The sequence below is a fragment of the Perna viridis genome, chromosome 8, assembly GCF_037379345.1.
Source record: "Perna viridis isolate PV_CMFRI_1.1 ecotype Kerala chromosome 8, ASM3737934v1, whole genome shotgun sequence".
Taxonomy (NCBI): domain Eukaryota; kingdom Metazoa; phylum Mollusca; class Bivalvia; order Mytilida; family Mytilidae; genus Perna; species Perna viridis.
In genome coordinates, this window is record NC_142452.1 from 10,654,587 (window position 1) to 10,669,785 (window position 15,199).

Sequence of the window (15,199 nt, forward strand, 5' to 3'; positions counted from 1 at the left end):
AATAAAATTGAACGAAGGACATTTTGACTTACGTAACGGACATTTATTCGCCTGCAAGACAGGAGGATAAAAGACTTTACATACGGCAATACTCTGAATATTACTTATTTTTTTCTGGATATAACTTACTCTACGGACATTTATTCGCCTGCAAGACAGGAGGATAAAAGACATTACATATGGCAATACTTTGAATATTACATTTTTTCCTTGGATATAACTTACTTTACGGACGATGGAGAGTAAGAGACTTACAATACGGATTTATTGACGCAAAGAGAGAAAGTAAATTAAATAGTATGTCCCTCTGGTCAGCAATTGTATGAGAAAAATATCTGAAATATGAAATTCTAATTTATAATGATAAAAAGATTGGTTGATATATCAGGACCTTCAAAAATATTTCAAAATAAAGGGAGGGGGTAATGGTGATCTCCATATATTGATTGATTGATGGTCCATGAAGTTCAATTCTCCTACTTGCATTTCAAAAACTTATATATAGTTAGAATTACTTAGATTTTTTTTTACATTACTGTCTACGGACAACCTTTATTCGCCTGCAAGACAGGAGAGTAAAAGACCTGTCATACGTTTTTTTAAAATAGAAATGATATTATAAAATAATTTTAGATCTCATAGGCATTGTAGGAATGTTTTAAACATTGTTGTAGCATGTTTAGGATTGAACATTTACTGAATGTGTGTCAGATTTATTTCTCGAAGTCTGGACTTATAGTTCTGAAGCTTAACATAAACCACGGTTTGTTAACTATTAATTACGTGGAGTAAGGAAATTTCTGTACTGAAGTAAACTACGAAAGGAAGCTGCAAGGATGTAATAGGTTATATTATGAAGTAACTTGTATAAGAACTTTTCTTACATTCTTGTGTAAAACTTCAAAGCAAAAGGTTTTTGTATCTTTAAAAGAAAGTATAAAAGTAAACTTTTTGTAAGCAATCATTTATTTCAAGCAGCAATTTCCAATGCAAAATTAAGAATAAAACTAGCATATGATGATATAATGATAATAAATGTTTTATACTGCAAAGGTCCTGACTTGGTACATGCATTTCAAAATGAAAGGTGGGTTAAACCAGATTTTAAATGCAATCATTGTACATTTTGTACTGGTAAAACTTCATAATGTACAACAATTACATATAAATGAAAATGTTTGCTACATGTACATGTACATGACAGATATGTAAACTCTAGAAAGAGTAAATAAAAAATGCACTATATTTTTTGGGCATCTCTTAAGTCTAGACGGTTCAATTCCCGGCATAAATGTACATCCCAGCCTTCCCTGTAATTGCGGTATGTTCCCTTTTGATAATGTATATATTGATAAGAGCTATTCAACTATACTCAAGTGTTATCTGGTTATAGGGGTATCACCTCCACCTTCAAGTCAAGTAAACTCTACAAATGACCAAATCCAAAGTCCAAAAAAAAAGGGGGGTATGAAAATTGAATACATTTAATCTAAAATTGTTATTTCTAGTATAAAAAAACTCGCCTCATGAAATCAATTCTTGAAACAGGTTACGCGTTGACAATTGATTTCCTGCAGAAATGAATCATTTACATTGAATGCATAGATAATACACATGAATTATACGTTACAAATTACAAATTACCCGTGGATATACACAGAGCCTGGTGAAGATTCATAATGGGAGTCGGATGGAATAGGCATATATTGCCTTAAAATTGGATAAAAATGTGAACATGAAAATTTGATTATTCAATTACTTAATTACAAAGTCTACCCCATGATTTTCTTGACTGACTTTTTCCAAAGAGGGAAAATTGTAACAAATTATTTGTCTATTTTACTGCATCCACAAAAACACAAAAACACTAGATATATATTTTGTACATATATTCTGTTAAGTGACCGAATTATAGAAAAAAATGACGTCTTAATTCTAAGCCAGTGATCCATAATGCATGTGACCTTTCAACTATCAGGCGATGATTGATTTACTGATAGAGATCTTAAAACAATTACATTTTTTCATAGTTTTCCTTCAATTTCGTGGGAGAAATAGCCCTTCTTTCTATTCTTGTTTTATTTTATTTCTCTTCACTCCATATATGCTTGCTAAATTTAGCATGTTGAATTTTATCATCCAAGGTGTAGAAATAATTCTAACCAAACATTAATGAAGTCTGAGGCACATTTAACATTGTTGTGTGTATGGTACATCAGGGTGCAAGTATCATTAGAGGAATTTTAATACTTATTATTTATTATTGTTGAGAGTTGGCAGTATAGCAATCAATATCATGGATGACACAAAAACATGTTACGGAAACCCTGAATATCGACAGGTTTGTTAGAGTTAGATTTTTATATGTAAATGTTTTTTTTTAATTGTACAAAACATTCCTGACTTAACAAAGTACTTGAAGTACCCATTGTACATGAACAAATCAAAACTAAGGCACTAGTCTGAGGCACATTATACATTGTGTGTACAGTATGTAGCTTTATTTTTTTTAGATGAACCATTCATTCCTGGAAATAAATGACCGGTGTGCAAAAATCTTTTTGTTGCCTTTTGCTTATTCTTAATAATTCTCTATAGTACAAAGGTACATGTAGAGACATTGGTTGGAATACCATGATAAAATAAATATACATCAGGGTGCAAGTATCATAAGATGAATTTTAAAATTTATTTAATTATATTGAATTTTCGTGTGAATGTAATGTATAAACTTTAATTTTTGCACAAAGTCATTCAGTATTAATTGTAAAATTTATATATGATTTACGGGCACGCACATGTACATGAAAATAAGATGCATTGACCTTTGTTAGGAGTTGGAAGTGATCAAACATTCTAGAATATACAAATGAAGAATAAACTATAAAATATGAATATGTGTTGATTTAAATTCAAAGAGTATTCTGCTTGGTTTACGATTCAGTAGGTTACTATAGATCAAAGTGGTGTCCTTTTTTTCTTTGAGTATACAGTACAGCTCCAATGTCACATGACATCCAGAAACTTGTTAAGACACGAACACATCGTATCACGTGATAACACACACGTAAATTTTGTTTGTTTGTTTGTTGGGCTTAACGTTCGAGCAGCAATATTTCAGCTATATTCAGACAACGAACATGAAATGGATGATAAAATGAACATGAAATGAAAAAAAAAGATGGGTCACAAGGATAATAGGGTCGACAAATTTTGATTGCCATTGGAAAAAGGGGGGATGGGTAAGGTCGGGCAATTTAGCCTCCTGTGGCGGAGAGCAAAGGTTCCTACTCCTATCGAATACCACAACAGGGTTCTTTAACGTGCGAGGAACGTGGCATTTTTCCCAACACGGTGCACCACTATGGTTTGCGGTCAGGTTTTCCGTATTATAGCCTAACAACCCCAGCATGTAAGACGCCAGGGGTACCCCATTCCACCACCTGGGGCACACATCCCAGTTGCTCTGTGGGCAAAGTGCCTAGCCCCCGGCTAGGTTTCTGAGCACTATTTAGTCGCCTTATACGACAAGCTTAGCGCTGCTGCAGGCCTATTCTTTTAACACCTGGACCTGCACGGGGCCACACACGTAAACCTATTTCATGAATGGAAGTAGTCACATCACAACAAATTCTAATGACACACCACGACCAAATTAACGTGCTTATGCATCAAATTGTTTTCATGAACATAAACAACGGATCAACTGCGTAAAAACGCGTGGGATTTCTTTCGAGATAGCTCGTTAAAGTTATGTCAGTGCATGAGCATAAGTGAGAAGTCAACATTTTCGTACAAAGTTTGTGTTGAAATGGGGCCCCGTGCAGGTCCGGGTGTTAAAAGAATAGGCCTGCAGCAGCGCTAAGCTTGTCGTATAAGGCGACTAAATAGTGCTCAGAAACCTAAAGTTTTACGACAAAGCTCATCTATAACCATACAGACTGTCTTGAGTTTTTTAGAGAGAAAAATTTCATCAATACCCCAGCTAAATGATTATCATTTATTCACAGATAGATTTTCCTACATGTGTCATATAATTCGAGGCATGTTTAGGTGACACAACTTTATCATTTTATCAATTTAGATTGAAAATCAGAATTGATAAAGCAGTCGCCAGAACCTGAAGATATGTAAAGCATATTAGCACATGAAGTTATCTATTACACTGGTGAAAGAAAATAGATCAAGATATTTTAAATATATCAAATTAGTTTCCGCATTTTTACCCAAATAAACAAAAAAAAAAAAACAAAAACAAAACAAAACAAAAAAAAAACAAAAAAAAACTGCTAATCTGAATAGCACTGGGGTGGATTCAGGCGGAAGCATGGCGGGCGTGCCCCCCCCCCATATATAATTTGCAAAGCATTGATTATCAAGGGTAGATTTAGGCGGTCTTAGATTGAAACTTTAATTTCTCGCTAATTTTACCACAAAAGATATCTATATTGGACACACTCTAAAAGAATATTTAAGAAATTTTAACTGTGCGCGACCCCCTAATATAAAAACCTGGGTCCAACCCTGGAATAGCATATTATTTGATTTGAATTAATAAGATTTCAATTAAAAGCACGTGATGTCGTACCTCTTATCGGTAACAGTTGTTCATTTCTATCTACATGTATTTACATGACTACACCAGTCGTTTACTTTCGATATTCAAGTTGTCTACAAATGTTGGACGCATAAAAAGCCATTTGATGTTTGGGTAGGCAAGGAATCCCTATTAGATTTCACAATTTCACTAGTCCTAAAGGGGGAAATGGTGACTAAAGAGTGATACTGTACAATAATCAAATGAGCTTTTTTCACATTTCATGCGGAAGTTTATCCAAATGTTGACAATAAGAAGGCTGTGATCCGACAAAGAAAGGGATTTCATTTGATCTTTTTGACAAGATTCTACACAAGCGTATAAATAGAAAAAGGACAACCCAACACCCGAAGCCATCACAGTCTCTTAAATTTTAGAGCAGTGCTCAGCATTGATAAACATTCGGAGATTTCTTTATGTTGAACCGTTATGATGAATTGGTTTGTTCCCTATTATTTACTCACATAAGCCACAGAACACATTCTTATATCATACAGGGTCGGGTCCTGACGCTTTGAAAAGGAGGGGTGCCAGCTGGGGTTGCTCAGAAAAGGGGGGTGCTTAGACAGTACATATCATTTTTTCTCAATTTTATACATTGAAATGACAAAAAAAAACCACAAAACAAAACAAATAAAGGGCAGTTATCGATCCATGATATCGGGACCCGGGAGACAAATAACAATAAAACGAGTGGCTTGGTTATTTTAATTATGCATTTTTCCCACGAATTGTATAAGTCTGCGGTCCTGTGTTTTTGTAATTTGTAACTATTATTCTATTTCGTTATTTGGCCACATTTTAAGAAACGTTGTGTTATTTCAAAACTAGGTGTAACTTGGATTATATGTGATAATAGAGCTGTATACGAGTGTAAAGGGATTTAAAATGTATAACTTGTGTTTCCTTCATCTAATCCTGTTGTTGAAATCATATTGTAAGACTTCGGGTGTGTTGTGCCAATTTGTAGCATTTGAGCTCTGTATGTATGTATTATCAACTGAGAGATGACATATAAATATTTTGTGGTAAATGTATCTAAGGCTACGGTTGATTTAAAAAATTCCTGCTCAAGTTTGATTGCATTGACAGATAATTCAGACCAGACCACAGGATTTTCCTAAGGGGGGACAACTAAACCTAATCCGCCGGAAGTCTGGGGGACTTTGATAATCACAATTAAATCAAAGTCACGAGTTATATAGTACTCGTGCTTGTTTGTTTTCATAGGGCTGTATGTACCTGCAGTCTCGACTTGCTGTTTGCGAAACTGAATTTCAAATTGCAAAAAAAAAAAAAAAAAAACATTGAATAAAACACAAACTTGTGCACTGTTTCGATGTCACGTGAATTTAATTAGTGGGTTTAATGTTAATAAATTAATACAACAAATTCGTGTTTTGACTTGTCGATCCCGGCTTTTTATGAATATCCTATCCCCTTTTTATTCTAAGTTAAATTTTCAAACAAGCGACGTAAGTTGATTCAGTACATGAGTACTTTGATTTCAGTAAGAACTGAATTATTACCCATTTCTGCCTTCGTGTTTTAATGAGTTTGTATTAAAATTAGGTATTTAAAAAGTGAACATTTATTTCAACATATTGAAGAAATACGCCGGACATGCTTCTATGTCATATATCGTAGTTATTCCATAACGAGATCCGATATTAGAAACTGATCACCTGTGTGCTTGGCAAAATGTGGAAGGACGAATTTTTGCCACCTTGATGCATAAAAGTAAAAAGTCCTGGGTAATAAGCCCTACAAATTAACTCCTTCCTCATGTTTCAAAAATCCTCGATAATATGGCAATTAAAAAACTGCTATGCCTACGGATATTAACCAAGTATAAAGATTGCAGAGCGAATTGAACAGCGGGAAAGTCAACATTTTCGAATTTTTCAGTGAATTTTATCAAAAATAAAATATTAAAACTTGATAATAATCGTAGGCATAACACTTTTCTAAAATTACTTTTAACGCCGCATTTTGAAGATTTTGATTATATGGATCTGTTGGAATTATCACGCAGGACTTTTCGGTTTTATGTGAAGTTCGTCCATATGTCTTTAAGTGTCATTTTACATGCTTACTTTCGATTCTAAATATAGAAACGATACATAAAGTATTTTTATCGCTTGTTTTCTTATATCATAACTTTTACTGAAACATATTTATCATCTGGAAGGAATAAGAAAGATTTAAAGTGATCCGTAAATTCCATCATATTTTTTTGCGGAATTTTCCCGAAAGTACCTTAACTTCCCTGCGTACCTTTAGAAATGATATTACAAAAGTACAGACTCAGATGCGACACGCCATTCCATGTTTTAGTATGTGCTATTATAGTGAGGTGTTTGTTCACTTAAGTTATTTGTGCAGAGAAATTACCCATATATCATGGAAATGTGTTAATGTGACCTGTCTAAGCTCCAGGAAAAGAAATAAAAGCAGAAAAATCCAACTTTGTACCATTTGTATACCTAAACTATTGAGCTCAGATAAAACAATTCTAGACAATTAGCCTAAAATACCAAAAAGTAGATTTTAAGGGATCTGTTTTCACATATTATGATAACCTGCATCATATTAAACATAAGAAGAGAGATAAGACAGTGATTTTGGGCAAATTTATGGAGAAAATTAATTGGGTGGCCAATATTCTAGTGAAGTTTGGCCTTCATAGTCCTATAAGATGATCTAGTGCAATGCTTAGGCGTCAAAAATGCAAGACTTGTCCTTTGTATGTGTAAGTTTATTGAAAAACACAACTATTAGTCCAAATCTTATACTACTTTTCTTGCAAAAGCCTTCAATGACTTTGAAAATTTTAACCAAAACTATAGGTTTTCCAAGCAAAACAATTTACTTGAGGCATTTTTCATGTCTGGCAAAAACAAATTATCAAAACACTGCTTCTTCATAGCAATTTCCACCTAACATCTCCTTTTATGGTAAAAAGACCAACATTTTAACGTGATGAGTTTGACTTCTACTATAAGTAATTAGAACTCACCTCAAAAAGATTTTGAAATTTTGTTTGCAATAACCTATAGGTATAAATTCAGTAAAAAACCCATATTTTAAGTGATGCCCCTTGTGATAAACCTTAAAAATAAAAAAAAAACAGTTATGTTTTATGTTTTTGAGGTTCATTAGCCAAGTTATCTTTTGCAAATTTCAAAAAATAGGGTTGTACGGCATTTTTTAGCCATTGCCATGGCTTCTTACCATACAATGTGAAAGTGTGCTTCATTTTGATCCTAGCCATCACCATTGTTTAAAGTGCTGTGAAAAAAAATTATGAGCAACAAAATAAAGAACCGACATATTCTGAATTGATAAAATATTATTCAATCCCATGGCCACTGGCCTTCTCTTTGTGACAGATTGTTCTCCCCAAAAGGGGCGGTCCTTGTGTCGTCTTGAATATTTACTATATTTATGCCTATAAAATCATATGAGCTTATATATAAATAGTGGAATACTTTGTTAAAACAGACGAATTACAGTGATAAACAGGAAAATATTTCTTCTTCTTGGTAAGTTTGAATAAATCTTATACCAATACCACGACTAAGATTTTGGAAATAGTTTAAAGAGAAAGTACAATTTCATATAAATAATTTATTAAAATCTAATTATGTGATTACAATTCAAAATAGTTTGAAGTTTACAAAAGTTAGAAAGATTTTTTTTTTCAGGAATTGTTCATGAGTATAATATTTGAGAATTTTTACCTACGGAACACAACTATTGGAAATGTGTCTGACATTTTTTACACATTCACGATTTTTTTCACTTAATTTGGTCCTGAAATATTAAAAATATAGTATCTACGTTTTCAAGAGCAGAATCCTGATAAGTAGATCCAAAATGCAATAATTGCACGTTGACAAAATTATACGCGTATTTTAACATCAACTCTCTGCATCTAGTGATGAGGATCTTGACTTGACGGAGTGCTGTTCATTTTATGGTTTGTGTGTATGCTTCAGAATATATATCCAAGTTTCATTATATTTGAAAATTGCTAGATCATCTTTGCGGAGAAATACTAAGAAGAATAGATAATAAAACACGGTATATTGGACACCTATATAATTACAGTACATGGAACAAAAAATCTCTTCGTGTCCTCTAAATGGAATTAGAATAATTTTAATATCTTGTAAAAACTGTTTATTGAAAACAAACAGCGTCTATGAAATGTTCCATAATTGTTTTCTCGGAAAATGACTGCATAATAATCTTTTGGAGAGGGAAAACCTGTCTAAAAAGATCTTCAGAAGACAATGTGTACAACAGTTTACCTCACTTAAAACACGAATACGACATCTTCCAACCATTTGCATTTTTCACTATAGATTTGTTTTTTAAATTTGTTCAATGGAACATGAGCATAACAAACACGGTCATTTGTTATTAACCAAAATATGGCAATAAATATCAGTTTGATTTGAAATATAGTGAAATTATTTTTATCCAAGGATACCGATTGCCTTGGTTGTTTGCGAAAACGTCAGTTGGTAGATTCTTGAATTAATTGATTTGACTCATCTATGGTACAATTGGCTGTCTATTTCGTAAGGAACTAAATTTGGTACTTTGTCAAGCACGAAAATTGTTACTCAACAAAATATAATACATCCACAGTACAAAATTACTAAAGAAATACATTCTAAAATTCACATATGTAACAGTCAGTAACATTTCTAAACAAAGTTTGTATGTGTCATGAAATTACAAAGTACTTCTTGTAAATTAGAAACTGCCTTTGACAATGTGATAATTAAAAAAAAAAACAACAACTACCAAGTAAAAAAACATACAGAAAGCTATAGTAGCTATGAATACGTTTTTGTAAGTAAATATATATCATACCGGTAAAAAGGGACATTTGTTATTATTCTCTTTTCAATGAGGCTTTTTTGAAAGCGGTATAGAAAATATATAAGGTGATTATCAATAAAGCGAGATTTACTTTTTAGCAGTTGGATGGTCATCAATAACAGGTTGTCCACCATGTATCGAAAATGAACTTAACATTATCAGATATTTCGAACTCCTCAGTATTAGTGGTAATGTTATTCCAAGGTCAATGATTTTTTTTAGCACAAGATATGTTACACTTTGTTTGTGAGTAATATACTAATTTAAAACGTTCTTGTACTTATTTGATTATAAAAAAGAATACTTAAGTATCATAACAGTGGAATGCTACTGAAAAAAGAGAAATGATCAGCAAATGACAATAAAATCATATTACAAATAATAAAAAAGAAAATGAATATTGTAAACATGTCAAAGAGTCAATGACGCCACCGGGAGGAAACAGGTCAATTCAAGGCCCTATTCAGAGGAGACCCTATAAAAAAATCTTGTGTTGACTTAAAATGCTTTTGATATTTCAGCAAGTGTTGCATTATTGACCTTATCGTAGGGGACGAAAAATATATAGTTAGATTTAATCAATTGGTTGATTCAGGGCTAAGCGTAGACGTCAATCAGAAAATGGTGACCTTAAGCTGAACAATATGATGAAGACTTTGATTGGTGTTTCTAAAATGTTTCTCTTGATGTGATTTCTGTTAAAACAGTTTAAAAAAATAAACTGTCTTGGGAAACTAGAAATTGCGTGACGGAGTTCTTTGCAGACCTATAAGAAAGTTAGAATACTAAAAATTGTTTTTAATTGATTTAAAAAAAAATGGATGGTTGCTCATAAATTCCTTCGCATTCCTAAATTTGTTGTTTAGTATTTTTTTTAATGAGAAGTATTTATTTATATAGGGAGTGATACTTTGAAAAAACTTGTTACGTATACTATATCATCACAAGAAGAAACCCATTCCGACCCGTTTTAATCAATAGGTTGGTCCTTTCTCATTAAAATAAGACTTATATTGTTCTATTCAGTCATGTAGGATACAACAATACTCCATTATGTTTCCTGTTCATCGAACTTTCTGATCAGCCAATCAGATTTAATCCTTTATGATTTTGAAAGCGTTCTTTTAAGGGAAAACCCGACGACTCAGAAAATGTCATCTGAACAGGAAGCAAAATAGAGGTTTGTTAGATCATATGTGCAATGACTGAGTGGAACAATTGATAGGGCTAATTTAGTTGGATTGAGTAATGGTCAAGTGCCTACACAGCATGTTATACGAATTTTGTAATTTTATTGTTCTTTTTAACATACATTACACTAATTGTAATGTAAACAAATCGGTGTGATCATTGATATTATCAGAAGTCTTAAAATAAGTATAATGAACACATGTTCATTAAACCGAGAGTTTTGTTTTACATTTTATTGATTTTAATTCGAACGAAATGGTTTGATTCCTTGTTATTTAGATATTTAATACAATTAAGTCATGTGACAATGGTTTATGAAGGTAAACAGAAAATGTTACAGAAATATACTCGTAGTAATAAGAGTGCAATGTGGTCTTTACCTGAATACATCATTCATATGTATATTACCTTTCAGTGTCAATTAACATGATATTTGGTTACATACTTAGGGAAGAGTAAAATACTTTTATTTGTGGTTAATAATAGACACAATTATTATTGTTCAATGTTGAGTCCACAGAAACTACACTTTTCAGAGATTGATATTTATTTTTTTGTTTTTTAAAAGCCTACATTTTACCTATTACATATCTATTTACACTCTCATGTTTTGAAGTAGACTCCAACATGTGAGATGTATATTCACCATCAACTTGTGTGTAGTCATTTCTGTCTATGATATGTAACTAGCATGCATATTTGTGATCTTAGAATGAGTACACATGAAAAATGATATTGGTTTGCTTCCCTACAACACATAGATACGGTGCTTGTAGATGGTTTGAGAGTAATTTTACACGGAGTCCTTGTGTCAGGAAAAACATATATTGCATACATTTAGACCATAAAAAAAATTAGATGTCCGAAACCATACAAGATTTTGTGGTGGTCATTTTGTAGAGCCATTTTCACACAATTTAGTGCTTAAGTCTTTCCTTTAAAAGGAAATGAAATAAAGGAGGCCATTGATACGGCACATGGTCTCTGGCAGTTGTTCTGTAGCACAAAAAAAATTTAAAGCATTGATTTTGATCGACACAATAATTTATCATTGAACCAAATACTGAAGACAATAACTATATGTAAACAAAACAATAGCTCAGTTGTAACAACTTCAGATTCTGGTTTCATGTGCTCCCCATCATATGTTTATTTTGACATTCAGGTGGGTGATACTAACATGAGGCAAAAGTTTAGACTTCTTTGACTTAGCTATATGTTTTTCTTATTTGCGTAGAGCAAAGGATATGGCAACTTTTGTGTCCCGACTGTGAGGATGTGATGTTTCTTACAAACACATCGGACATCATAAGGATTTTTTCACCAAAGTGGTCTCTAGGTGACGTCATCATACGTACGGCTGATAACGGCGGCATTGTTGATGATTGACTTCCATCAGACAGCGGACTTTTCTATATGTGATAAAACATTGCTCCCGTCACACAAAATAGATCATATGGTCAAACTTGTCTTCTCTGAAACTGCTGGACCCATCGGAACCAAATTTGACATGATTGTTCCGTCGGGAATCACAACATTGTTGTAGGTTTTTTATCAGTGTGAAAACAAGTCCCCTGTTACTAAATTTCAGCATTTGCCCTTTGGGTAATGTGGCATTAGGAATGGGGTAAATGTAGGGGAATGGTGCGAGGGAATAATTTTGATTGGTCAATCAAACAAATTATTCTGCCTTTTTTGCAAGCAACGTACATATCATAATTATATGACAGCAATTAAAATGATTTTTGAACAAGATTGTTTTAGAGTAATTTTAAATTACTACAGTGTTCGCGGTCATACGATTTCTAAACGTAATTTTTTTTTCAAAATTTATACTGAAATAATTTTGTGTCGGAGACACTCGTATAATTTTAATATTGACAAATTAAACACATTAAGCTATAACAACAAGATCATTTAAAAAATAATAATAAAATGTTTACCCCCTTAGCTTTCAGTTGGAAAAAAATATGATGTTCGTCGCAACTTCGAAAAGGATAACAATATTGCCGTTTTCAATATTTTATACAAGAATTTTAGACCATTATTGAAATTAAATCTGTTCGCTTCACACATTATACTTTTTTTAACCATTTTAACATTTTAAACAATAATATAAGACCAGTAAGGATATTTTAAGTGTTCGCATTCATTTAATTTGCCAAAAAAATATCTCATTTTCAAGACTTTGGTCTGAAATATATGTATCACAGCCATCAACAGAATAATAATATAGACATCGTTAACATTTTTTACAATAATAATGGACTAATAGGTATATTAAAAGTGTTATCAGACGGTATGTCTTTTTGAAGTGTTTTGACTGAAATATGAGTGTCAGGACTACCAACTGGATACAAATATTGCCAGTTTTAATATTTTTAACAATAATTTTGGACCATTATTGAAATTAAAATTGTTCACTACCTTACAGTGTGTAGAAATATGTCATTTTTAAAGAAATTTGATTGAAATAAATGTATCACAGCCCATATCATGCTTATATTATGCTTATTTTAACAATTTTCACATTGTAAACAATTAGTTAAGACCATTAAGGTAATTTTAAGTGTTTGCAATCATTCAAATTGGAAAAATATCTCATGTTCAAGAATTTGGTTTGAAATATATGTATAACAATAATCAACAAAAACCTTATTCAGACATTTTTAACATTTTTTAAGAATAATTTTAGAAATCAAATTCATTCACCATTTATACATATATCTATATTTTTAAGAATATTGTGCACGATTATTTCTCATGCAGCTCGGGTGTCGATAATACATGTAAACAATGCAAATGTTGCGTGATTTCGGTAATTCTCGAGATTCTAAAATCAATATTGATTGAGCGAAACTTTTTGCATCCTTAACCAGTATATGTGTTTGATAAAACAATTACTTTACGTTTTCTTTTTGGATTGGGGAAATGCATTTTACAAATGGAAATAAGTCGATGCAATGGGGGATGGAGCAATGGGGAATGGGGCTATAGTGAATAAGGTAATGGGGCAATGGGGGATGGGGCATGAGGCAATGGGGTATTGGGCAAGTGGGAAGTTTATCCCATACAGGGACTGTACATTAAACTGGTGAAACAGGTCACAGTTCCTGAATCATATACATTATCTATTCTCTGTAAGGAACCTTAACATGTGTTCACAGTTACGAAAAAAAGGAAATACTTTAAGTAATGATAAAAATTTTGTATGTAAACTGAATAGTTTAAAAAAAATAGATATTAGCTTGGTGAATATCGTCGGGGACATTTCTTTCATCCGCACTGACATCGACCCAGTGGTTCTAAAACACAAATATACCAATCATTCATATCGCAAGCTTTAAATGCATGTTAGATGTTATACTTTTACTATTTTTGATTAGTTCTGCTTGCTTCATATTGAAAGTCATACTAATTATTATAAACTAAGAAGTAAATATGCATAGAAAGCATCGTGTTTTAATTTGAGGTGGTTAAAATAGTAATCAAGGGAACCAGTGTCTTAGCGGAAATCAAAGAATGTAATCCAGGGACAACCACCAGACATGGAAAACAGACACACACATCACATTTTAAACAGTGTATCAAATATGCTTACATTTTCCTTTTTGCGATTTTATAACTATAAGAATCAGTCGTATGGGCATGTTGAATGGTGAAGGATATCGGTGTTCAGAGCTTATTACCACAGCATGACGATGGAACCTCCATTTTTGGGCAGCTAAGTCTTTTATTCGGTCATGACGTGCACTATTGATAAAAAGTATTTAAAATAAAAATTCCTCTGCCCTAATTCTGGTCGGACAAGAATTGTGTGTAGAACATTTTCTGAATGAATATCAAAAATAAAATTATCCGATTTTTTTTTACTTTATTTATTTTTTTTTATTTTATGTTTTTATTTATTTTTTTTCACGGGTTTCTGAATTTCACTTTTCTCTAAAAACATCTTGGAAATTTTTATCACCAGTTGCCATGTACAAATTATCAATAAAAAAACAAAACATGAAAGGAAAGAAGAAATTATATTATTTTGTCTACATACAACATAGTAGATTTATTTACCTAAACATTGCTATGACTATGTTTAGCAACAACCAATGTGTCAACATCATGTAAAAGGCAGCTATAAATGGTGTTATCCAATCGTCGGACGATCACCTGTCAACATCTGGGCTGTTTCGCCATATTGTTTCATCAAATGTACAATCACTAAGGTCTGAGGCTGTTAAACCAAACACACAAAAAATAGAACATCAAGATAAATTAAACTAAATTGTTCAACATTATGTGTGAGACAAAAAATAGTAATGTCCCTTTTAAAGATAAATGTAATGATTTAATGAAAAAGTCGAACTAAATAACGTTTGTAAATATCGTACTATATACCATTTGTTAAACTTGAAATTTTGTTGTTTTAGAATATACAAATATCGAAATAAGAGTAAAATAAGTGTTCATTGATATAATTTCAGTTGATTTTCATAATTGTTTTTTTTTTTTTTTTTTTTT

The 15,199-nt window shown here is 32.1% G+C and overlaps 1 protein-coding gene across 1 annotated transcript in view; it reads right to left on the reverse strand.

Annotated features, from left to right (window-relative positions):
- LOC148609290 (sialin-like) overlaps positions 1 to 14,894 on the reverse strand; it is a 46,784-nt gene extending 31,890 nt beyond the window's left edge. Inside the window, exons 1-2 of the mRNA XM_088596315.1 lie at positions 14,753 to 14,894; positions 14,286 to 14,437 (exon numbers count right to left, since the gene is read on the reverse strand). Of these exons, the coding sequence (XP_088452441.1) occupies positions 14,286 to 14,437; positions 14,753 to 14,802 (202 nt within the window). The 5' untranslated portion in view covers positions 14,803 to 14,894. The remainder of the gene's footprint in view (positions 1 to 14,285; positions 14,438 to 14,752) is intronic.
- Positions 14,895 to 15,199: the final 305 nt, after the last annotated feature.